This window comes from Megalopta genalis, chromosome 1, assembly GCF_051020955.1.
Source record: "Megalopta genalis isolate 19385.01 chromosome 1, iyMegGena1_principal, whole genome shotgun sequence".
Classification (NCBI taxonomy): Eukaryota; Metazoa; Arthropoda; class Insecta; order Hymenoptera; family Halictidae; genus Megalopta; species Megalopta genalis.
In genome coordinates this window covers 11,175,237-11,198,476 of record NC_135013.1, presented here as the reverse complement: position 1 = coordinate 11,198,476, position 23,240 = coordinate 11,175,237, and the positions used below count along the sequence as shown (strand labels likewise).

At 31.1% G+C, this 23,240-nt stretch overlaps 6 protein-coding genes across 14 annotated transcripts in view; 3 read left to right on the top strand and 3 right to left on the bottom strand.

Annotated features, from left to right (window-relative positions):
* step (cytohesin steppke) overlaps positions 1-3,900 on the bottom strand; it is a 148,364-nt gene extending 144,464 nt beyond the window's left edge. For 2 of the 3 annotated variants that reach the window (XM_076521311.1, XM_076521309.1), the window contains exon 1: positions 3,731-3,900. In XM_076521311.1, the coding sequence (XP_076377426.1) occupies positions 3,731-3,809 (79 nt within the window). In that variant the 5' untranslated portion in view covers positions 3,810-3,900. Of the gene's footprint in view, positions 1-294; positions 415-3,730 lie in introns of those variants that run through there. The other variant, XM_076521314.1, reaches the window with a different exon arrangement.
* Positions 3,901-4,933: 1,033 nt separating this feature from the next.
* On the top strand, positions 4,934-5,938 carry COX7B (Cytochrome c oxidase subunit 7B). Its single transcript, XM_033484747.2, has 3 exons — positions 4,934-5,099; positions 5,511-5,671; positions 5,748-5,938. The coding sequence occupies exons 1-3, from the start codon at positions 5,054-5,056 to the stop codon at positions 5,799-5,801; spliced, it is 261 nt and encodes an 86-aa protein (XP_033340638.2). The 5' UTR covers positions 4,934-5,053; the 3' UTR covers positions 5,802-5,938.
* A 59-nt stretch (positions 5,939-5,997) lies between these two features.
* Sec3 (exocyst complex component Sec3) lies at positions 5,998-10,251 on the bottom strand. Its single transcript, XM_033484896.2, has 11 exons — positions 9,382-10,251; positions 9,085-9,239; positions 8,770-8,997; positions 8,416-8,652; positions 8,093-8,333; positions 7,807-8,024; positions 7,548-7,738; positions 7,084-7,451; positions 6,862-7,007; positions 6,582-6,776; positions 5,998-6,513 (listed from the first exon to the last, which is right to left on the bottom strand). The coding sequence occupies exons 1-11, from the start codon at positions 9,827-9,829 to the stop codon at positions 6,361-6,363; spliced, it is 2,580 nt and encodes an 859-aa protein (XP_033340787.2). The 5' UTR covers positions 9,830-10,251; the 3' UTR covers positions 5,998-6,360.
* A 1,513-nt stretch (positions 10,252-11,764) lies between these two features.
* LOC117228875 (HIG1 domain family member 1A, mitochondrial) lies at positions 11,765-13,704 on the top strand. 5 transcript variants are annotated; one of them, XM_033484908.2, is made up of 3 exons: positions 11,765-11,888; positions 12,951-13,096; positions 13,299-13,704. In XM_033484908.2, the coding sequence occupies exons 2-3, from the start codon at positions 12,958-12,960 to the stop codon at positions 13,493-13,495; spliced, it is 336 nt and encodes a 111-aa protein (XP_033340799.2). In that variant the 5' UTR covers positions 11,765-11,888; positions 12,951-12,957; the 3' UTR covers positions 13,496-13,704. The 5 variants fall into 5 exon arrangements, with proteins under 5 accessions (XP_033340799.2, XP_033340801.1, XP_033340800.1 ...); XM_033484910.2 differs by having other exon boundaries at positions 11,869-12,006; XM_033484909.2 differs by lacking the exon at positions 11,765-11,888 and adding an exon at positions 11,895-12,041.
* A 286-nt stretch (positions 13,705-13,990) lies between these two features.
* Positions 13,991-21,257, top strand: LOC117228870 (uncharacterized). Of its 3 annotated transcripts, XM_033484897.2 has the most exons (11): positions 13,991-14,134; positions 14,476-14,620; positions 14,837-14,959; positions 15,132-15,331; positions 15,572-15,781; positions 17,153-17,321; positions 17,401-17,473; positions 17,545-17,704; positions 18,040-18,177; positions 18,283-18,396; positions 18,516-21,257. In XM_033484897.2, exons 1-11 carry the CDS (start codon positions 14,061-14,063, stop codon positions 18,736-18,738), a joined length of 1,629 nt encoding a protein of 542 aa, XP_033340788.1. In that variant the 5' UTR covers positions 13,991-14,060; the 3' UTR covers positions 18,739-21,257. The 3 variants fall into 3 exon arrangements, with proteins under 3 accessions (XP_033340788.1, XP_033340789.1, XP_033340791.1); XM_033484898.2 differs by lacking the exon at positions 14,837-14,959; XM_033484900.2 differs by lacking the exon at positions 15,572-15,781.
* Trmt112 (tRNA methyltransferase subunit 11-2) lies at positions 21,184-23,129 on the bottom strand. Its single transcript, XM_076521268.1, has 3 exons — positions 22,862-23,129; positions 22,592-22,693; positions 21,184-21,785 (listed from the first exon to the last, which is right to left on the bottom strand). The coding sequence occupies exons 1-3, from the start codon at positions 22,937-22,939 to the stop codon at positions 21,591-21,593; spliced, it is 375 nt and encodes a 124-aa protein (XP_076377383.1). The 5' UTR covers positions 22,940-23,129; the 3' UTR covers positions 21,184-21,590.
* Between the last annotated feature and the right edge of the window lie 111 nt (positions 23,130-23,240).

Genomic DNA, 23,240 nt, shown 5'->3' with positions numbered 1-23,240 from the left:
GACTCTTCCGTGGAAAACGCTTGAATAAGTTATATTATTGGAGCAAGTTTTATAATAAAAACTTTACAAATTCCAAATAAATTCGGTCTTCTCACTTTTGTGAAGCAGTACATGCCAGTTAGTATTACTGCTTGGTAGATTTAGTATTAATGACCTAAAATGTACTTGTGAGTGTATTGCGAGTTTGCAATGATACAGTCTTGGATGAGTCGCTAGCTCGAAGCTCGCAGCAGGGAAAGTGATCATCGAGGAGGAATCCGAAGGTTGCCAGAGCGACGATCAATGATAACTTACGGTTCGGCCATTTTTCACGGGAAATCAAAACGAGGAAACACCGTGGCTCGATCATCGATAATTGATCGTGAACTTGGATCGATCGAGGATCGACGCCGCTCGAGAGACCGTTCGAACACAATAGCGTATCCTCGACGAGAGCCGAGAGCGGAGGATGGGGCCTCATTAGGAGCAATTTAGCGAAAGATCTAAAAATAGGCCTTTCGAATTAAGGCTGGGGTCGTGGTAGACGCGCCGAATAAACGCGAATGGGATTAGACACCGAAGGGGAACAAGTGGCGAACAAGCAGGTTTCATTACAAACACCTTGAACCGATTTCTGCAGACGTTGTTCAGTGCCAGATACAGACTGCGCTTCATAAATTATTCATTCCAAGAAACCAGTACGATTTCGGGTAATTCAATCAAGATATCCATCTAGTTCCCCAACAGGCCCTTCTCATTCGAATCGCTTTTATTAATAATTTACCCATCGGAAGCCTATAAAAAGAAGTTGTCAGATCGCGTCAACGAGGGTGACCCGTTGAAGAAATCGATATTGAGAATTCGAAGATATATTTGCGGTTTAATTATGTCTATATGTACTTGTAAAGTTCTCTTATTATTAGTTTCTTTATAATTGCACATTCGACATAAGTGTTAATACTTAGCCAACCGAACGGGGAGATCTCCCCGTTTTAAAATCAGTCGGTTGACGACCGAATGGATGATTAATGAAAAATTAGAAATGATTGCTTAATATTATTAAGATTTGCAAGAGGTACGAATGCTGAAGAAGTAATCGATACCATATAAGTTTGCTTCATAATTTTATGAAAATTTTTTGAGGTTTCTAGCGCGGTCGTGGAAGTGTTAATTTCGTTATTCTTTATAGCGTGTTTTCAACGTTCACACGGTGTGTACACTGTAACTGCAATAATAAACCAGGAACCGAATACTTGGCAACCCTGGCTAGCACATTAACCCTTGCCATTTGAATGACAGGTAATTTTGACCCACAAGCTACTGCCAGTATTATTATAGAATTGACTCCTATCATTGCAATTGCGAGCCATCCTAACAAATAAGAAAAATTATCTTTTGCATCTGCTACGATAAATTGTATATTACAGTACACTTTGTTGTACGAAAAGCCATTGAATCATTTCTGAACTACTATTTCTTTACCTCTAATTGTTTTCTGAATAACATCTCTAGAGGTTTCATTGTTATTTTTACCAAGATCAATTTTAGACTTAAATTTCTGCTCATATTATAACTGGATTTTTATAATAATAATATTATATATATAATTTATATATTATTAATATTATATATATATATATATATATATATATATTTGATTATTATAATAATAATAATAGACTGGATTTTTATACAATCGAATGAAACTAGATTGCCTCTTTTAACAGTTTTAATAAATCAAAATCAGCGTGACAATATCTTTATATTATATATTTATCTTTTCAATTTTAAATTATTGAAATTATGAAGACTCTTTTATAGGGAAAATATTCAGGAAAATTTCTTAGTTCAAGCATACTATAGTAAGATATGTATATTCAGTCTTGTCATATTCTTATGAAGCAACACGCGGCAATCACTTTTAATGCTCGGTAGGTTCAGTCTTCTAACGTGTTTACAGTATTGCATTTCATCTATGTGCATATTTCATCGTCACGCATGCATTAAATCCGCGCTCCAGTCACAACAAAGTGTTCAAAGAATAGCTTCAATAAAGACCGAATAGAGAATGTTTGTAATAATACTCTCGATTTTTGTACAAATAGTTTCGCAACACACCGACCTATCCAACAAATATTCGAATTTCAACGACGTTCTGAGAACATTTGAGGTACAGCAGATAAAATTCCAGGTATCGGCAGATACCGCAGGAATTCAGCAAACTTGAAGACCAACCTGTGCCTGAATCGTATCTGCATCGATCAACAATCCGGCGGCGATAAGCGCGTCGTCCGCGCGAGATAATGATTCCCGTCGCATTATCTGGCCGGCACTTGGCCAAGCGTAAACATGGAAACGCGGGTATAGCATAGAGGAGGGGATGGTAACGAGAGAGGAAATGATCGCTCCCATGTGTATACACGTTTCATACGCCATTCATAACGCGTTCTGCCACCTGCGCTACGTCGTGACGGTAGTACCGTATGATCATCCCCGGTCTCGACCTCCGTGTGAGGTTATGTAACTCGAACGGGTACGCTAACCTCTCTTCCTTCTCGCATGCGGCGCAGCGGAAAGTCGGCTCCTCGGATTAGGCTAGGTTACGTGCCACAGCGGAACAATTAGAAACTGTTGCTTCGCCGCCGAGGAACGTAACGGGGTCGATAGCCGTGCTTCGTCGATCGTCAAGGGCTCGCCATGGATTTAAATTGCATTACCGTTACTCGAACATCCATATGGAAATTTAAATACGCGAACTATAATCTCCCGTCCGACCTAGCCTCACCGTTCGCGAATCTCTTCAACCCTTACATAAGCTATCGTGCACATCTCTAGAATTTAGCAATTTCTGACTTCGAGGATTCCTGTTCCTTATATTGTACCCTGTCACGTCGGTTCACACTTTCAAATGTTCAGTTACGTTTCGCGAATAGAACAATTGTTTAAAAATACTGCCACCGAACCCACGAACTCGTAGGCGTCCTGCTTGTATTCGAATTTCGGGGTGCGAACTGTAACTCCATCTGGCCAAATAACAAGTTCCGTTCGGTAAATATGTATACATTTTATCTAACTACACTTGTTCGAACCTCTATTTGGAAGACGAGAACTACGAATGTAAACACAGGCGGTGCATCGCGAGCCCCGTGAATCTAGCATCGCTCTCGTGTTTCATAAATGAAACCGATCGTAGCTCGTTAGAGCCTCTGCTAACCTCTACGTTTTGCGCAACCCTGTGATTCACCAGTGATATTTTGTTTCAAGACGCGCGAATGTAAACAGACAAGATTATCTTTATCACGATCGAGAGCCTTACGGCTTACGACGAACGATTCCCTTCTTTTTTTCACTGTGCATCTTATATAATATCGATCATCGGATGCGGGAGAACGACGACGAAGAGATCGTTGGTATCACTGTACGAATCTCGGTGCCCGATCCAGCAAGAAGCTGCGTCTTTTACCATTGACAGATGCGGGTCGAAAAACGCGTAGGGTACTCGAGAGATAGTCAAAGATAGAGTTTCAGTGTTCTCAAGTACGAGATAATAGGTGAGAGAGAACGGATGTTCGACGGGATCGTCCGATTCTCGTCGGGAGAAAGGTGACTTCGTTTTGTTTACGGCGTGTGTACAATAGAAAAGGAGAAAGAGCGCGTGCGCTCTGACAGGGAGAACCCAGACTTTGGCCAGGATAGCTGTATACGTCGGGGATGGTTGATGTTTAAACGAATAGCTTGACAATGCTCTTACCCGTTGCGCAGAACTGGTCCACCTGGTGAGCACCGGAATTCACTCCCGCACCACCCAGACCGTCCAAATCCTGCCACATTTCCGAAAACTCGCACTTTCCGGGCACACGCACGCACAGAATCACCCACCTTCACTCAAGCGGCGCCATTTTCACTGTGTACTGACCATTCGCTGCGTAAACGACTCGTGCGCCACCGTCGGCATAGTAATTCGGCCGTTAACTAACGGTGCCCCTATGGTGGCGCCATTGTGACCGAACTAGACCCTCCAATTACCGACGATCCATACACTAACTTCTTATTTTGTCGATCATGGAAAATATTTACCATTCGAGCGAACTACGCGTACCCTTACCATTTCAGTGTCACGCTCAACGTTACCGATCGTTTATGAATTTAGGGACGGTAGCAAAAAAATGAACACCGTATACCTATACTTCATTTTCTACTACGAGTGCTGAATATTATTTGGAGACACTTGTCCATAAAACAATGAAGCATACCATAATTAGTAACGCATGGACATTATGCTCTGGACAGATGTACGCATGGAAGCTAGGTATTCGCTTAACTACCTTACTTATCGGCTGCAGGGTAATTACGAAGTGCTGGCTACTATATTGGCACAAATTTGAAAATATACACACATTAGCGATCTAGTGTCACATAACTATACAGGGTGTTTCAAAATTATGGTATTTCTGGGAAATGAGGAATTCCTGAGGTCATACGAAGTAACTTTTTCTTTAGCGTAAATGCAATCTGCCGTTTCGTTTACGAGTTATCAACGAGAAACCGTAACCAATGAGGAGCGAAATCAGCTGGCTCGGCTGCCTTGCGTCAGCCGAGCTCGCCTTTCATTAGTCAGTGTTTTTCGTTAATAACTCGTAAACAAAGTTGCGGATTGCATTTTCGCTAAGGAAAAAGTTACTTCAAATAACTTCAGTCCACTGTTACACAAGCTATCCGTGTCAATTTACTTATTTAATAAATTTGTGAGAAAGTTTTCTACCGGTGAGTAGCAAATCACTGGAAACTCTCTGATGAGAATAGAGGAAAATACTAGTTTACAAACCGATTAATTGACAAACTGACAAATTCAAGTCGCAGAACAATGGACAAAGAATAGTAGGAATTCAAATTTCAAACATGAGCGACTAAGATGTCGCTGCGTTCTACCAATTGATTTTCCTTTCTATGTATCTAACAGTACGTGTGTTGAGGTTAGTAGATTGATATTGAACGTCGTGTATTCCACCCATTCCATCGTCTGCTCAGATTTTCGAATACTTCGATTCTCTTGAAGTCGAGGAAGGTTTCCAACATGTTTCGACATCTTTTGAGGCCTGTTCGTCAAATTACTCGTCCAGGTACGTCAGTAAATTTTATATTCCTCGATATTATCATATTGAAGATAGTTTTCATTTTAAAGCTCTTACATAATATTGGTAACTGTTATTTTTGTAACTTTTATATTTTGACAAATTAATTAAAATTATACATTTAATATATGTAATACATATAATATCTCTAAAAATAAAAGATGTTAATTTATTTTTTGTTAAATTTACACATGCGACTTTTCGTTGTACTTACTTTTAAATGGTAGTTACATTATTTTTGAAATATTTTTTTTTGAAAAAGTTAATATGATTAATTGTTCAATGTAATACATAAAAGAACAAGCTTAGATTTAATGAATTTCTATATTAATACATCTAACAATATTTTTCTATAGTATTAGTTATAAAAGTAAAATAATAATTTTTAAAATATAAAAGGTACTCGGTCGATGCAAATTCCTAATGATGTGAGACCACCACATATGGATGAATTGCTGGTACCACAAGGTTGTTGGAAGACAGCATATGAGAAAAATCAGAGGAGATATAACATGCACTTAGCTGCTGGTGTTATTGGACTCATTGGTACTATTGCAATAGTATGTATTAATACAATATAATTATTTATCTATGTTTTATGAAAATATAAATTTATAATAATATTTAAACTTTTAGGGTAGAGCCACTGGATGGCTCTGGCTGAATTATTCGGCACCAGTTCCAAAATAATGATTCGTATTATTTTTTAAATATAGTAGATGTATGTATAAGATGTTGTAGAACATGGCGAATACTGTAACTTGTAATTATTCAATTTGAATGAATAATATAATACTTTATTCACAATAAATAAATTTATTAATATAGATTTATAATAATAATTTATAAAATAATCAATAGATTTATAATATTTATTTAGACAATATTGTGAACATGATTTTTATTAATTTTGAAAAATACAGACTTCTCGATCAGCCAAAGTATTACACAGAGAATTCTATGATTAGCAAGCTATTAAATATCTAGCAGATAGCCAACCTGCTGTAGTCATTCTTTACTTTGACACAATTTCCCAACAGAAATCCAATGAAATAATCCCTTAATATATAATAGTATATGTATAATAACTTTTAGTAACTTCCTTTTTATTTATTTCATGGAGCAATAAATTTTGTTTTCATTTTGTTTATAGGAAATTATATTACTTTATTGTTTTATTACTTCAATCTAAATACTAATACGAATTACAAAATTTTATTCACTTTACAATTTTGGTTTATTAAGTTTCTCAGTGAGATCGAGCTATCTCAGAGAAAAATTCTAATATATCTTGTATGGTAAATTCGAGAGTTACCATACTATCCGGATAACATCGTTGTATCAATTCCTCTATGTATATATATTGTGCAATGAATTCACCTTGCATTTCACGCCAGACAACCTACAACAATGTTATGTATAATAGATAATAATAGTATATTATAATACTATATTAAATTTTTCATTTACTTGTAATAAATTTTCTTCTTCACACAGATGCTTTTCGACTTTTCTATACAAATTTTCCAAACCCTTTTTGACTTCTCGAGCTGGGTATTCCTTTACAACACGCCTAAGTTCTTGTTTACTGAAAGCCATTTGATAACTAACTTCAGATTCTTTAACTCCAGCACCAACTTTGGCTTGCACACCTTCAAAAAATAGCTGTTGAAAGAATAAACATTTCTATTTAGAGTAAGAACTTCAAAATCATATACTGAAAATAATTTGAAATTTTTAATGAACAAACATTAAGCTTCTCAAGAGGTCTTCCAAAATATTGTGTAACATATGCCCGCAAAGCATCGTGGTATTTTTGTTTAGCTTCCTTACGCTCATGATCAAGTACAGATATTTTTAATTGTGAAAGAAGATCATACAAATGATGAAAATTTTCTGCAATGTAATTTACATGTTATATTTAGCTATATGAATAAAAGAAGAAAATAAATGTAAAATTTTAGCCCCTTACCCATTTTAATAACTTCTGGTGGAGTTTTGTGGTGTTCTCTACTATGTATAACAATTGCTTCAAACATTGTACTTACTAATTTAGTGTACCATTTTTCAAGATCAACTTTTCGATCCGAATTTTTAAAGATTTTTTCTGCGGTTTTTGCAAATTGCTCAAAATTTTCTACGTACGACAATATACCACATTTGTTTCTGCGATTAACTTTTGTATCAGATAGAATCGATTGCATCTGAGTTTGCATAAATTTGTCAAAAGATCTCTTAACTTGAATTAAAGCTGAAGCAAATGTCATAGATAAAAAAGAACCAGTATCTTGCGCTGACATCACATGTTGGGATAAACGTACCAAGACGTACATGCACCAACTATAAAAATTATATCAAACATTAATATACAAGTAAACAAACAAATGTGATATAAGATAATTATATAAAAAACAAAACGTCTTTGAATAAACTTACAAACTATCAATTTTGTCCAAAAAGGCAATAAAATTATTTAATTCAATTTCCAATGATGGAAATATTGCTGCCATTGTTGCACGTACTTCTTCATTTACTTGTCTTTCCAATTTCTTACTCGTAGTGGAGGTAACTGAACCAGGACTTGCTGCTCCATTGCTGACATTATCTGTTTCTTCCAATTCGCTACTCTGACACATTCAAAAGAATACTTAGTTTACATATGTTGTAATATATCCTCAAAGTAAAATTTACATACTTTTGATGGAGAAAGTACAGAGTCCAATTGCAGAAATGAAATACAAAAGGCTTGTTCTGCAAGACAAACTGGCTGCATTTGTGAAAGCATGCAATCAAGAACGGAATCTAACAGATTTCCATCCCCTACCGGTGCCCATACTTCACCACTTAACAAGCAGATAGGTGCTGGATTTAATAAATCTTCTGCCTTTTGTCCACTAGATCTTGATGTATTTGCTTCAAAAAAAAATCTTGTTAAAAATAATATATCATTATTATAATTTTAAAAAATCATAGAATTATACCTTGGAGACGTTTAGAAATTAGTTTATTTTTTGCTTCTTCGAAAAAACGCTTTAAATCTCTTTTATACAATTTACTCATTGTATCTGTATAAACTTTGGTTAATTGTATAAAAGCCTTATTATCTAATGCTCTTAATAATTGCATTAACTCAGTATATGGCTCAAGTTCATAGTGAACTGCTTGATGTGTTGGAAGAATCAAATCTGTTGACGATGTCGATATTTCTCCAATATCGTTACCCTATAAAACAAAAAATTTAAAATAATATACTTTTTTCAATCAATCAATATAAAAGTAGAATGCAGAATTCAAGAATATATACCAAATGTATAAAAAGATTATTCAAGTGCCTAGCCACAATTATAGAGAATTTTGCTCTATGCTTATCAAGACGTCTCTTTTGCTCAGTTACTGCACTTAATTTATCAAGTCCTGGTGGCAAGGGAGCGGTTATGGCTTTTAGAAGAGCAGCACCAGCTTGACTGAGTCCTTCTTTTTCTCCTGGTAGCTCAGCTTCATTTAATACGTCTTGATGAGTTGGTGATATATCCAATTGTGACTTGTTAAGGAAAATTAAATGTTGTATATGAATAAGGTAAATTATGAAGTACTTAATTACATGATTCTATATATGATTATAAAAGATATGATTTTTAAAGAAAAAATATTTACTTACTATGACTGTATTTAACTGATCTAATAGAAGTCTTGCATTATTATTAGCTGTATGAATAGCTTGATTTTTTTGACCCACACGAGCCATGACTTCTCTAATTCTACCAAGTGCTTCATCGTAAGCTGCAAGACGCGCTTCCACAATTGAAGCTTCAGTTATTGCTGCTTCAATACTATTCATCAATTGTGTTACACGGGCTTCTGACGCCAAAACTGATTGTACATTTTCCTGAATTGATAAATAATGTAAAACCGAGTTAAAGTCAAATTTAATAACAAAAATAATCATGATTTCTAGAACTTGTTAAAAATTTACCCCATCAAGAATAGAGAGATCTTTAGAAAGAGTTTCCATAAAAAGTTCTGCATTAGCAACTGCATATTCACAATTTTCCATCATTTGTTTCAAATCAGCAGCTTCTTTTTCAGTAATAGGTTGATAATCTGATGAAATAGGTGATGTGAGAAGTTCTAAAATCAAAGTATTGAAATTCGGTTAAAAACTCATCTTAAACAAATGAAATGCATACCATAATATGGGATAGAGGGAATACGAATCCCAGTTGTGAAAATCTTGTATCTTTGTTTTTGTAACATCAATAGAAATGATTACCTGGTGTAAAAGTGATACTGTCACTTTCCTTTAGGGAACTTGGATCTATAAGCCATTCTTTAGGAATATTTTTAAATTGTGGTCTCTGAGCTATGCTACAAGAATAGGTATACAAATTGCTCAGAAATGTTCTTCGTTCCTGAGTTGTTGTTACAGACCATTTGTATAACTTGTCGATGTGTAATTCTATATCCATAGAATCATTTTTAACTCCATCAACAATTTGAATATCACTTAATGACCATGATTGCTTTTTTTTAAATATATTTTTGTCATTCTTTTTTACTTGATACAAAAGTAACGACGGAGGTGTATCTGTGGTTGTAATTAAGCAAAGAAAGCTCATTTTCTTCTTTTTATATGCCTTACTTACATAACATACACTTAATAATTTCTCATCACCAGGCGTAAACACTTCTCTTTGTAGCGTATGTCGTATTGCTGCCATAATTTCAATTATATTTTCAAAAGCTTTCTATATACAACTTAGTTAACACTTAACAATTTCTATCTTCTCATTAACCACTTGTTAATTTAAATACATCTACAAAAAGACAATGCGATGTCTTTTCATAAACTTTTATAAAATTGTGTAACCAAAGTACCTTGATATAGCCTCAATGTTTACAGTTTTTGTAAGTTTAGTATATCTGAACTTTTGATGCATGTTCTCACGTTCTATTTTTAACCATAAATTTACACAGGTACGTTTTAATTTTTCTAACGTTGAATTCTGTTTGAATAAAATACTTCTCTTTGACAGTTCTGTCACATTGACATAATACATGTCACTGAATTTATACACATATATGTATAATGTGTATGAAGGAGTCGAACACGTGATCACTACATCTTTTATTGACCAATAACATAACGCGTAAAGCAGTCGTTTACAGAAATAGACAAATTAGAAATATGTATTTTCTATTACAAGTGGCATTTAAATTTGATGTGTGTGACTACTGTGTTTACCGCTGATGACAATATAGGTATGTATAACTTGTGAAGTTGTAACTTAATTTAGAAGACGATTTAAAGTCGAAAGGATTTCTTCCCTCGTCTCATCTAGTTTTGTTCATTATATAACCTAAGTCATTGATACGTAGTACTACTACTTCGACCAATAAAAGAGATACATAATGTACTAGTAATACTTAATAATAACAACAACCAATCACAACCGCATTCATTTTAATTTCCAACTGTGCATAAAACCATAGAGTATACTAGAGGTGAATCTCTTGTTAGAACTTTTAATATTTATATTCTTAACTTAGGTGACCTTGATACACTACATACAGGCAACGTTGTCGCTTCCTCTGAGATACTGAACAGAAAGAAAAGCATCGTTCGCAAATTCGCTAACAAAGATCGAGAATCCTACGAGGCGAAAAGTACAAATCGAATATCGCGCCGCCATCTGTGTTTCAGATGACGCGCCAGGCGTGCGGATGCGCAAAAAGAGCGAGACCGCAAGCACGGTAAAGTGAGACGGCTAGGTTTCTCGTTCGTGTGGACACTCACACATAGAGCCCGCTGGATTCGTCTTTCTCTCTTGAGCATCTTCCGTTCTCTTTCTAAAACAACTGCGCGAAGGTGGATGCGCAATAGAATGGTGGGAATAGAAAGGTTCTTGAATTGGGAGAAGAAAAAGCTCTTGAATTGAGGGACGACTGTATACTGTATGCAAGAAAATAAAACTAAAAGTGTAAAGTAGTTTTTTATTCACCTTGACATAATCTTGACATAACCTTGATAAGCAATTCTAATGTAGACAATAAAGCTGGCCTTAAGGATCTAAAGGGTTAATAGGAAAAATAATGTATATGTATACGTACATGATGAACAATTTGTCAGAATGAGAATAGGCCCTTCGGTATTAGTCTCAAGCGGCTGCCTGAACAGTAATTTACCACAGATGACGCTACATGTACCAAACACAGCCGCAAGAAAAATATCCTCTCTGACCTTTAAAATCCTCCGTGACTTCATTCTAATTACAAAAGTGCTTTATGATTTTATCTCTAGATCTAGAGAATGTTGAAACACGACAATGTAATCTATGTTCAACACATAACGTACATACATGGGGATAAATGCTACTCCCATGTACGTGATTCTTCATACATTGCCAAATACGTTTAATATTTTTATTTATTATGTCCACTGATTGCAACAATTGGAAAAATTATACATATTTAAATAAAATAAATTAATGATACAATTTTATGTTTAGGTCTATAAACGATACTACAATTTTTGAAATAGAAACATGTGACTTATGTATCCTTTATACATCACATATACTTTACAACTACAGATATGTGTGTGTGTTATGTGACATATACGTAAACTGTTCCTAAATAGGTTTACAAGGTCACCCCAGATGGACACGTGTAATACAAAGTTCCTTTGATGTTTCGCTTCTGCAGAAATACTCTGTGCTATAGGAAGATAATCATCGTTTCGATCTTAGGTTTCAGACGACTTCGTTGAAGATAATTGTTGTATGATACATAGTTGCGTCATGATCATACATTCTCACTTCTCATCACGCACGCCGCACGACAGTCGTGAATGAAGTGTTAAGTTGTCAGTTTGTTAGTTGAGCAGTATTAACAAAAAGTCAGTGAAATTTGTATATTGTTTATAAAACAAGGGTAAAAATCAAATATAATTTTATTCATTCACATAAAAATAACTACATTCGTTATAAAATCGATTGAAATGTACTACTGATTTATACCGATAAAAATGAGCATTGAAAACCTGAAGAACGCTCAGTGAAGTTTATAATATTGTTCCACAAATAAAATTGTAATAGATTTAATTTAATTAAAAAAGGATACAGACTTTGAAACAATGAAGTATTAAAGAACGCTTAATATCAATTGTTCACGTATGTAGCTAAATATTATTGACAGATTTTAAACAGCCATATTCAAATTACGTTACCGTAACGGTGACATTAGAGTAGACTTGTGTAAATACTGTCTTTAAAATCGATAGGATATGATTAAAGAATTGGCTCAAAATATATGAAGTTTTTGAGTAATTTATATATTTTTAGAGCACATGACATGAAACAGTGTATAGATATATTTTGTCAAAAAGTATTAATGAATAAATGTGATGAAATACACCTGTGATGCAATAAACATGTGTGAGGTTAACCATAAATACATATATATGTGCATATAGAGATTTTTAGTCATGTATTTTATATTTCGAATGTTATATTATATACAGTTGAAAATAAAATTATTATTTTGCATGTATATCAATTCTTATATTTTAATAAATAACAAAATTTACAATTAAACGATTTATAATTATTATCAAACAATTCGGAAATAATAAAAGTAAAATATTTTTACTTTAGATCAATTATATAATCATATATATATATATTGCTAATCAAATATACTTCATAAAGGACATTATATATGTTGATAAAATATACTTCATATATTTATACAAACACTATAATTAGTTTTTACATTATTCTATTTAAAAACAGATTTTATTTAATAAACCTCGCAATAAAATATTTTGAATAATTTCTTCAGAGAAACAATGAGTAATCCGTGGCTACGTGCAAAGGAAATTGACATCCCAGAAGAGGCTCTTCGACAAACATTAGAACATGAAGATAATACGTCTTTTTCAGACAAACTATATGGAACTGTAAAAAGGCAACCCTTTCTTATAGCAGGTACATATTTAATTAATATGTAAAGCAATAAACATTTTCATTTATGTATATCCTATGCAAGTAAAAATGTAATAATTTAAGTGTGAATAAATTATTTGAATATATCAAAATGAATTATATTTATTATTGTAAAGCAATTACTTAAGGCTCTTGATCAAAAATATATTATATATTTTAACATACATTTTGTTTTGTTTTGTAGGGTTACTTGGGTTTACAACTGTAGCTGGAATAGGTATTTATAAATGGAGAACAAGAACAATACCAGCAGCATTGTTTATTGTACAACTTAGAGTGGCAGCTCAAGGCACGGCTTTAGCATGTTTAACTATGGGAATGGTACACCAAATGTATCAAACACTTACACATCATAGAGAGCAATCTGAGAAAACTGAATAGGTATCTTCAATGTAACAAGTGTAAACATAATAATTTGGAAATGATTATTTATTTTGGTAGTCAAGATATTTAAAGTATTAAATGTATAAACTTATTAAGATTCAAAAATGTGAAGTCTGTGCAATCATATGACAGAAACATAACAAATTATTATTTAAATGTGTATAAAAATACTTTTATTAAAATATATATTTTATTAAAACACCTTACTTGTGACTTAATTTATTACCCTTACAATAACAAAATGGTATGATTAAATATTACTTTTATGATAATATTAAAAATGTAGATTTAAATTTAAAAAATAAACAAAAGACTTTTGAATTTAATAAAGATATATAAAAATCATACATATATTGATTATTTGAAAAATAAGTTTTACATGTTTTAGATAACAATAATTGATGGACATATTTTTTGACTATATTAAATAGTAAAAAGAAATCATTATTAAAATAAGGCAATACATCACAGAATATGAAGCAAGCATAATTAAATTTGATCACAGTTAGTAAATACGCCACAGTGGCATCAGTTGTATTGCGAGTTATCAAAATACGCAAAGATGGCTGAAGAATCTGACAGGAGTCAATTGCCACCCGGTTGGGAATGTAGATATGATATCAGAAGTGGACGTCCGTATGTAAATTTTCGTAAAACTACTTTTATTTCATTAGTTGAATTGATAATAAAAGAATCCTAGCAATGAAAAACATTATTGTAACAACTTATGTTATGCAACGATGTCTTACCTTGCTTTGTCGTTTACTTTAACGATATATATGAAATTATTTATATATATTGATAAACAAAATTGAAAATTGTTCAAACATTTATCTATTCATGCATTTGTAAATAATAATTATATAAAAATCATTATACAAAACTTTATATCGAAAAATAACATATAACGCGATAAAGGAAAAAATTTTAATGACAGTCGATGATTTCAAACGTCAATTCGATCGAACATTTTTCAGATATTTTATAAATCATTTTAATCGAACGACAACATGGGAAGATCCAAGAGTAAGATATTGGCAGTATTCTCAGTACATACAATCACAAAATTCAATGGCACTGAGTTCTGCTACGACTGTAACTTCCCAAGATATACCTATGCAGGTCAGTAAAAAATTCCTGCTGTGATGAAATTTGTTGTACAAAATTATCTTTAAATGTACACATTCATTTTTATGTATAAGTAACATTTGGATATTTATAAATCATGCACACAAGCACAGATTTAAAATCTTTGTAATTGCACTCCCAATATATGTGTTTTTATCATATGCACATGCTGCATTTGGATAAAATATAAAATATGATACAAAATAATAGACTGGAGGAAATGGAGGTGGTGGACACATAGGTTATGCAGGAGCTCACAGAGCTCCGCAAATCTATCCAACACCGTCTCCCTATCTTAATCCACAACTTGCATTTTTACCTCCTAGTCTACAGGTAGGTAACTAAATTGAAAACGTATTACTCATTTTGGTAGATAATTATGTGCTAGAATAAAATCATTGTTCATTAGTATAATATTGGAATTAGAAATGTAAATACATTTATTAATATTAAATAATTAATTGATAAGAAAATCAGTGCTGACTAAAAAATGCAATTTATGTAGGAGCTAAAAACTCCGTTATCGTTGAAATCAGTTAGTGCAATGACAAATAGACTTGGAGACATGACGTTAGGATCGCCAACACCAATAAAGAACATGGAGACAAGTTTGACACAAAATTCAGATACCGAGTTGCAAGTTGCTAAAATCAATGCCATGTTCCCAACAGTGTCTGACACCCACATTCGACTTCTTCTAAAAAAGTAAGTTTAAAAAAATAAATATCACAATGTAATTGAACCTATTCATTAATCTTTTCTATAACTTTTATTCATCACAATTCTTACACTCTTAACTACAGATCATATTATGAAATCACACAAAACAGCTTTATTGCATATTCTGTTATATTCTTATACTGGTTAAATATTATTTCCTTTATCAATAAGTTTGAATAGAACTATATTAGATCTAGTGTTAAGGTGGTAGCTGATGTCTTTCAGATACCATAACAGAGCAGCTTTGGTTGTCAGCGCTCTTCAAGTGGAAAAGAATCCCCTTTGTACTCCAGGACCATGCACACCTGTGGGAGTGCATTCAAACTATGCAATACCAAGATGGAGATTACCACCTCACACTATACATGCAGCTCTAACATTGAGTCCACCTCGGGGAACTCGGCCAACCCCTAACTCCCCAAAAATGAAACTTAGGTTTTTCCCATTCTTACAATTTCAGTTTCACCCAATATGGATGCTAGATGTTGATATTGTATTTTGTGATAGTCACAGAGAAATATATCAGATAAAAAATAAAGTACTTTTTCATTCTATATATCTGATATATATATCTGAAATATATCAGATAAAAAGTGAAGTACTTTTTCATTTTATATGTCTGATATATTTTATACGCGCATAAGACGTTCGGTACTGTGTAGTGATAGCATGTTCGAATGCACATTGTAGATCAATTGTATAATTCAATATTTTTTGAATAATTTATATGAAGAAAGTACAAATTTTCTACAATTATTTGCAATGTGCTGCAACTCCTTAAGTACAATTTTAAAACAACAGTATTACAACCATTCGTGTAATGAAGGAATGCAGAACTTCATAGTGCAATTGACTTAGTGAAGTTTTGTGAAGATATGAATCACATGTATGAAGTAAATCCATATTAAGTAGTTTTGAAAAAAGTATTCTTAAACAGGCCAATTACACTTTACGTACATTTTCTATTTCTTTTGCTGATCTTTTATTTCCTAGACATTATTTTCATTTCGTTCTTATTTTACATATGGTATGCGTGATTTAGAACTCATTTTTTATTTCAGTTTCTTCCTGGTTTACAATACAACACATGTTGGATAATGTAAGATTTACACAGATCGTAGATAGGTTGGTTTCAGTTTTATATCATCAATGTATTTTCTGTTCAATTTTTAGTGGCGAATTGAAGCTTATATTTTTTATTAACATATTGTCTCTTATATTATTTTAAGAAACTTTGCATCAATAAATGAGTTTCTCAAAATGTACATATTCAAATTCACGTATACAAATTATTTTAAATAATTCTGAATACATATGAAATATTTAATTATTATTATATATTAAAATTGTAAGTAAAAACTGTTATAAACAATCTTAACATATGTATACAATAAAAGAAACTCATTTATTTAAAGGAATCATGATTCAAGCATGGTAGTATGTGCACGTATATTACAATCTAAAATATTTATATGTATTCCTTATACAATCAAAGAATATATATATTATTGTCTCAATATTTTGAAATTTTCAGTATATTTAAGTTATCTGTAGTAAGTATATATTAACTCTGTTGATGTCAAATTGCCAAAGTGTTTATCACATGTACGTTTATACTATTCCAATTATTGTTCTTAGTGAATTATGTAATATTTCTTTCAATAACTGATCGTACATTTGCTTTGATTTATTAATAAATTATGAATTGTGTAATATTTTATCTTGTATTGTAGATTTTGTCTGTACTTGTACTTGATGAGAGATCCAATAATTATAGTAATTAATACATTGAACATGTATCTACAGGTACCTGAAAAATATATTTCCCAAAGTGGAAGAGACTATGTTGCTTGATATTTTGGAACAAAGTGATAATAATGTCCAGAAAGCTTCAGAAAAACTGATTGATTTGGGCTATGAGAAACGAAATCCTACAGCTCCTAGATCATTAGCAAGGAAGAAGGAAGAAGAACAAGTAATACACTAAACTCTTTCTTTTTTCTTTACTTAACTTCTATAATCATTTTAATTCACTTTAAATTGTATTTTTACAGGCAGCGAGAAATAAACAACAAGCTGCTCCTACTCCTCCACCACGAATGAAAAGTTTAGAGGAGAAAAATAAAAGTAAATTATTTTATATTTTTCTAAAATGCTAATATAGTCATTTCACGGGAAATCGTAATAAAATTTTTCAGTGAAAGCACGTTTAATGGAGAAATATAAGACCGTACCAGAAAGAGTAATAGCGCTTGCAATGGATAGTGTTGATTATGACGAAGAGAGAGCTATACATATATTGGACATTATGGTTACAGAAGAAGCTACAAAACCTCCATGTGCATCTAGCAGTGAGAAGTAAATTAAAATATTAATTATATATATTTTGATATATGTTAACAGTTTTAAATATTTTTCATTCAAATCAATTACATTGTTGAAACGGGTAAAGTTAAAATTTAGTATCTTTTTAACGCAAATAATTACGGAATAACACAATACGTAAAAAACTATAAATGTAGACGAAATGAAAAGTAAAATTGTTCCACGTCAACTGGTATTAATAATATATATTACAAACAATTAATTGTATAAAGTGACATTGTTTTCAAAGTTTTTTAAAAATTTGATTACTAATGTATGCTATGTAAGTACAAGTTATACATTAAGTAAGCCTATATAAAAACTTACAGCAATAGAAGTGATGAAAAAGAAGACAGCCCTCCAATAACTGAAGCAGTAAAATTAACCGCTTCACCAATTAAGAAAGTAATAAAAGATCCGGAAGTGGAAAAATCTAAGCGATGTAAAAATAAGATAGAAATACCAAAGTAAGTTATATTTTTGCATCGCAATTAAATTTTTATACTAATATATCATTTTCACGTTAAATAAATAAAGTTAAACACATGATATGTGTTAAATTAATATTCTAGAGTCTCTCGAGGAACCAGTACTAGAGAAGATAATGAATATAAATCTCCATATCTAACAAAACCTGTTGGACCAAATTCTGATTTACCAAAGGGAGCCAATAATGATTTACTTCTGTAAGTTAAAAATTTTCTGTTTCTATTAACTAACATTCTTTAATTCATACTTTATATATGTAATTGCACACTTCACAATTGTAAAGTTGTAATTATTATTTTTATCACAATTTTTGTAGTCCCGATTATGCGCCATGGTCAGGGCCAGATCCAAATTTGATAACAAATAACACATTTACCAAAATAGTGTCACATGGGCATGATACAGGCTTAGTTTCTGGAAAATTTTATACTGCTAAAGGTCCAGATCCACAACTGAGGAAAGGTCCATTACGAGGGTTAACTCAAGGTTCCATTTATTCCCAAAGGAATGCAATAAATTCAGAATGTCGTGGTAAATGAAACTTATGTAATTGCTTTTTTTTTAATTTATATATTTGTTGAAACGAAACGATTGTTGTTTTACTTTTATGTTAATGTTTTTGTATGTTAATCATTTAATTTATGCATATAAATTTGAATGCAATTCCATGAATTTAAAGAAACAGTTGATTATTTTTAAAATCAACTGAAATATTAGTTTGTTAACTTCCAATGTGTTATATGATTAAGTTTTTTTTAAAGAATATTAATGCTTTAGATAAATATTAATAGATTGTATGTTTTATTTATTGTTTATATTCCTATTGAAGTTATATTACGTAATATTTGTTATAAATTAATATGCACCTTATATCATATTTTGGTGTTTTAAAACATTTATTTCAATATATTTCGTATGAGAAAAAGTAAAATATCTAAATCTCTAGTAAAATAATGCGGACAAATTAGATGGATTATAAAAAGATGTGCAAAGAAGTGTTCAAATTTACTTACATTCTCATATACACTTTAGATAATTTAAAAAGTATATCATATTATCATAAACTACTATGTGTTATGAATTTGAAAGTATCTTAATGCTTCCATTTGTGACATATCTTACGAGCGTTGATTGTACTTCAATGTGTCCAAATTTCTACATGTTCATAAAATAATTTTAAAAAACGTTTGACTGGTCATTGAATTATCTATATATCGTATTTAAAGAAAAGATTATAGATAAACTTCTTTGCAAAAGTAAATCAAATATCTCTAATTGTTTTAATTCAATGTGACATGGTAGATTTCATAGTGGTAGTAATTAATTCTATATCAGTATCAATGCGAATTTTAGTATCTGTGGTATAACGTATTTGTTTCTTAAATTCTGTTCAACCTTAAACGATTGTCTTGTCTTAAGGAAATGAAGTGTTGAAATATATTAAAATTGGTTAGAATGTTGAAATATTCTATAACACACTTTCATATAGATATAAAGACATCTTTATTTGAATCTAAATACGTTCTTCTACCAACGTGTTTTGGATTACAAACATTATACTTATTACATCACATATGTTTGTTGAGAATTCCATTATTTTAACTTGATGAATTATTTAAGAAATATAAAAATTTAATACTATTATATTCCAGCACTAACCAATCCTTAAGATCACAATTTTGTTTGTGAATTAACGAATTTATAATTAATAGTATGTAACTAGGTCCTATATATGCAGTATTATTAAGTATTTGACATGATGTACGCGTGAAAAAAAAGTTTGTTTATGTGAAAAACATTTGGGAAGATCTTACTTTTACAAACTGTATGAATTTTTAAATGTAGTAAGTAGAAACGATACGAATACAAATTTGCATATCCATGATGCAAACTCCCAGTCGATTATTGCATACAATTTAGGCCATAACCAAAATAGGGTTTCTAATAATAAACTAAACAAGGAAAAAACTTAATATTTATATGTGCTATAGTTAAATCAATGTACAAAAGTATTTTCATAGCTTAATCCAAAATAATCCTGCCTTTAAGAAACTTAATATGTGAGTAAAAAATTAATAACAGACGGGCTGTGGCTGAAACATTAGTTGAGAGCTATTTTTATAGCTTTTTGACTCTTAAAAACTAGAAGGCGTAAAATAATCTATTTTGACTATATTTTGAGTATTGCCTGATATTACACGCAGAAGGTTAACATTAAATGGAATGAATGAATATATACTTCGATTAGATTATCATTGTAATTAAATATTTCAATGTAACAATCTTTCAATTGTTTGAATATACAACGGTTTAAGGTTTGTCTATGGGATGTATTGCTATGGAGTGACTAAAAGTCAAATGTATAAATTGCCAAATTTGTTTGTATCAAAACTCTTCCATCCAAACTCTTATTCCAAAATACTATTTTACAATGGTATAATATGAACAAAAAGTTCTTGTCACCACTTTTTTTCATATCACATAGAAATTAGTTAGAAAATATAGAAGGTTGTATCTAATAGATGTTAGTTACATTTTGCTGTCATTAAAGTAATAAATGTATTTTACCATGCGAAATTCGTTGATCCAAAGTGGATTTTCTGTTACATTATTAAGATAAGATAGTCATTGTATATTCGAATAATAATGTTAAATATTAATAGTGTTACCCTACTTCATAATTAAGATTTCAAGTTCCAAGCAATTTCTCTTACATACACATTATTTTATTTACAGAAATAAAACTATTTTTAACAGATTTTATGCAGTATAAATATATAAAAGGAAATCTATATATTTAGATATTTTACAAATTATTTCTTGTTTCATATGGTCATGGTAACATATTGTCAAAAAAATATTAGGTCGAATACTTGTAGTCAAAATTTTATAAATTAAATAATGAATATACTAAAAAATGAATCAGAACAATTCACAATTAGCACTATAAACATGATGTAAATGCAAATGGTGTATACAGAATATCGCAGTGATACAAACATTGTATTTCATTGTATTTACACATATCTGTACAATAAAGAAGACATCCATAACCATTCTTCTTGTGTAATAATTTATTAATGAAATTCAATAGATATAGTATGTACTATAATACTTCACAGATATTATGCACTATAAAGTATTGTACATTGATATACATATAATGTACAGTTGACAAATGATCTACAGCGTTCAAAGATTTTACTATAGTTCAGTAAATTTCATAGTTTTTACTATATTTATTGTATTGTATAATTTTAAATGATAGTTAATATCTATTTTTACTAGATGGCAACAGAAGTATGAAACATAAATAAATTTTTGTATACATTTAAACATCTACTACTTATAAAAAACAATGTATATTAACATTTACATTTATTTTGAATGTTTAAACTTCATCTTCATTTAAGAGCATATTTGGTATACCATCATTAATAGGAAATTTTCTACCAGATTCTGGGCACAATAGATCTCCATTAATAACTTCAACTTCGAGTAATACATGGTGAACTTTCTTCAAGAATTCTTCATTCGTTTCAAAATCTTGAATCAAAGTTTGTGGCAACTCTCCAACATGGCCTATCTGTTTAACATTTCATATGTAATTTGTAACAGTACATAGATTTAAAATATAGTGTTTATCAAAGAAATCATAATATCATGGAATGGAAAAAAAAGAATCAGTTTTACATACTTTTTATTTAAAATATAGTGTTTATCAAAGAAATTATAATATCATGGAACGGAAAAAAAAGAATCAGTTTTACATACTTTTTATGTTAAAATAATCTTTTTTTATAAGCTTAAGAACATAAATATGATGTTATTTAAAGATCGCAGCAATAAACAACTATATGTATTTGTAAATAATAATATTAACGTATATCCAGAGATCATCTTTTTTTACTGATACATAAATCTAGACTTAACAAATTAGATGCCTGTTTCTCCTAATACATTTGTTATAGTTAGTAAACATAATGAAATTTTTATGAGCAATATTTTAGTATAAAAATGTTGTTTTCATGTAGCATTGAAACTAACTAATTAAGAATGTCAACTATTACAGAGTTCTGAATATTTAGAGTACGAATTATTTTCAGCATTATATGCAATTTTTCAATTCAGTCTGGTTTAAGGGTTCACTTTCTCAAAATACATTATTATAATAAAAAAAGATTTAAAAAATTATTACAACAGTTAAATAAAAATGTTTCTCTTCTTTTCTTTAAAAATATTTTGAATGTATATAAACATGCTCGTATTTACTTATTTCATTTAACATTATATCATTTAGTAGTTAATTACTAGAAAATGTTAAGATTCTAATTTATAATGTCATAAAAAATTGATTCCATTTAAATTGAAACTTTAATATAGTAAACTTACACTCTCTGCTGCTTTCCATAAGGTACCCCAATCAAGTTTTGGAATTATTCTTGCAATAAATTCTGAATTGAAGTCCACTTCAGACACTTTAATATCTTTTGCCTACAAATTTAAGTACGTACACTTTTGTGGTTACAAGCAATCTTATTCAAATTGAACTCTTATACTTAATATAATTATTTCCGTAAAAACATGTTAACATTTCTTACAAAAATCTTGTTTAACCTTTAGTTAAATTAACCTTAAAAATTAAACACGTTTGACACTTACAACGATTCCTAAGGGATATCCAACAGTTACGCCTTTCAAGCATTTTGAAGTTAACATGTTATGCGTTAAAAGCTTCATTTTTTATTCAGTAAATTATTTGCTTGAATGAAAAGTTACGAAAAGAACGTACATACAATTTTCTCTCGTCGATGTTTAGCGTGCAAAATACGAGTTCATTGCACGGCTACGGCACTTTCGTCTGCTCGTCGCCGGCTTTGATGGTTTATGCGCGCTTCAGGCTTCAAAACGCAACTCAATCGGCAAACAGACGAGACGGCGCCTCCTACCCGAGCGCGACGAAAACAAGCGTTGATCCCGCGCGTTCTCTTCTAATTCAATTTTTCAAATCTCTTTCTTTTTACTCATGGATGAGGCAATA

Coding starts and splice junctions, on each gene's coding strand:
- LOC117228870 (XM_033484897.2), top strand. CDS start 14,061: ATGGCTGAAGAATCTGACAGGAGTCAATTGCCACCCGGTTGGGAATGT. Junction 17,705..18,039: donor TGTGCATCTAGCAGTGAGAA/GTAAATTAAAAT, acceptor AAAAACTTACAG/CAATAGAAGTGATGAAAAAG. Junction 18,397..18,515: donor GCCAATAATGATTTACTTCT/GTAAGTTAAAAA, acceptor CAATTTTTGTAG/TCCCGATTATGCGCCATGGT.
- Sec3 (XM_033484896.2), bottom strand. CDS start 9,829: ATGGCAGCAATACGACATACGCTACAAAGAGAAGTGTTTACGCCTGGT. Junction 8,334..8,415: donor ATAATCTTTTTATACATTTG/GTATATATTCTT, acceptor TTTGTTTTATAG/GGTAACGATATTGGAGAAAT. Junction 8,025..8,092: donor AATTTCTAAACGTCTCCAAG/GTATAATTCTAT, acceptor TTTTTTTTGAAG/CAAATACATCAAGATCTAGT.
- LOC117228875 (XM_033484907.2), top strand. CDS start 12,514: ATGAAATACACCTGTGATGCAATAAACAT. Junction 12,543..12,950: donor ACCTGTGATGCAATAAACAT/GTGTGAGGTTAA, acceptor TAATTTCTTCAG/AGAAACAATGAGTAATCCGT. Junction 13,097..13,298: donor GCAACCCTTTCTTATAGCAG/GTACATATTTAA, acceptor TTTGTTTTGTAG/GGTTACTTGGGTTTACAACT.
- Trmt112 (XM_076521268.1), bottom strand. CDS start 22,939: ATGAAGCTTTTAACGCATAACATGTTAACTTCAAAATGCTTGAAAGGC. Junction 22,694..22,861: donor GATATCCCTTAGGAATCGTT/GTAAGTGTCAAA, acceptor TTAAATTTGTAG/GCAAAAGATATTAAAGTGTC. Junction 21,786..22,591: donor TATGGAAAGCAGCAGAGAGT/GTAAGTTTACTA, acceptor AATGTTAAACAG/ATAGGCCATGTTGGAGAGTT.
- COX7B (XM_033484747.2), top strand. CDS start 5,054: ATGTTTCGACATCTTTTGAGGCCTGTTCGTCAAATTACTCGTCCAG. Junction 5,100..5,510: donor TCGTCAAATTACTCGTCCAG/GTACGTCAGTAA, acceptor AAAATATAAAAG/GTACTCGGTCGATGCAAATT. Junction 5,672..5,747: donor TCATTGGTACTATTGCAATA/GTATGTATTAAT, acceptor TTAAACTTTTAG/GGTAGAGCCACTGGATGGCT.